General features: G+C 64.6%; 1 protein-coding gene across 1 annotated transcript in view; it reads left to right on the top strand.

Moving 5' to 3' along the window:
- The window catches only part of LOC110277220 (uncharacterized), a gene marked incomplete in the record, with an annotated part of 51,154 nt that overhangs the window by 45,387 nt on the left and 4,558 nt on the right, over nt 1-1,209 (top strand). Inside the window, 1 exon segment of the mRNA XM_052256276.1 lies at nt 769-897. Coding sequence (XP_052112236.1) covers nt 769-897 — 129 coding nt within the window.

Below are 1,209 nucleotides of genomic sequence, written 5' to 3'. Positions count from 1 at the left end.
GGAGGGAGGTCGCGTTGCAACGATGGCTGGGGGCCATTGCAACGGATGCTGGGCGCGGTGCAACGGAGGCAGGGCACGTTGCAACGGATGTCGGACGCGTTGCAACGTTGGCTGGGGTCGTTGCAACGGAGGCAGGGCGCCATGCAACGCTGGCCATGGCCGTTGCACCGGAGGTAGGGCGCGTTGCAGCGTTGGCTGGGGCCGTTGCAACGGATGCTGTGCGCGTTGCAACGATGGCTGGGGGCCGTTGCAACGGATGCTGGGCGCGGTACAACGGAGGCAGGGCGCGTTGCAACGGATGTCGGACGCGTTGCAACGTTGGCTGGGGTCGTTGCAACGGAGGCAGGGTACGGTGCGGCTGTTCGATTATCGCCCGAAGCACCTCACGCCTCGGGCTGTCCCTTGAATGTTCTTGGTCGCTTCCCCCGAATCCTGCCCAGCGGAGTTGGCTCGGCACTCCCGTATGCTTCCGCTTGCCTGCACGCTCCAAGGCGTGCGGGGGGCTGTTCGTCCCTGCGTGCTGGGTTTGCGGACCTTGGTGGTGGATGAGTGGTGTGCGGGTCGTTAGTGTGTCTGGGTCCTTGCCTCGCGCACCGAACGGCCGCACTGAAACACGAGTTGGCCAAAAGGCTTGCTTGGCGCAATGCGAGCAAGGTGAGATGCCGAAAGGCTTGCTGGGCGCAATGCCAGCAAGATGCACGTTGCCTAGGCACACTAGCAAGCCCGTTGTGGTTGTGTTGTGCCGTCGGGGTCCTTCGCCCCGGGTCCAAGGTCGAGCACGGGCGTCGGGCTGCCGCACACCCCGATCACCAAAGGACCAAGAAGGGAAACACGTCCATGCACGCCCCATCTGGGCACCACCAAGGGAGCATGGCGTGGTCGAGTTGTGCCTTGTGCCGTTGCACCGGAAGCAGGGTGCGGTGCAGCGTTGGCTGGGTGCCGTTGCAACGGATGCTGGGCGCGGTGCAACGGACGCTGGGCGCGTTGCAACGCATGCTGGGCGCAGTGCATCGTTGGCTGGGAGCGTTGCATCGGAGGCACCCGCCGTTGCAACGGATGCTGGGCGCGGTGCAACGGACGCTGGGATCGTTGCAACGGAGGCTGGGTTTGGTGCATCGTTGGCAGGGAGCGTTGCATCGGAGGCACCCGCCGTTGCAACGGAGGCACCGACCGTTGCAACGGAGGGGGCAAATTTTCATATCTCCCAAT

The sequence above is a fragment of the Arachis duranensis genome, unplaced genomic scaffold (genome assembly GCF_000817695.3).
Source record: "Arachis duranensis cultivar V14167 unplaced genomic scaffold, aradu.V14167.gnm2.J7QH unplaced_Scaffold_19261, whole genome shotgun sequence".
Lineage (NCBI taxonomy): Eukaryota > Viridiplantae > Streptophyta > Magnoliopsida > Fabales > Fabaceae > Arachis > Arachis duranensis.
Note: the sequence above shows the minus strand (reverse complement) of the source record. Positions and strands in the feature narration are given on the sequence as shown.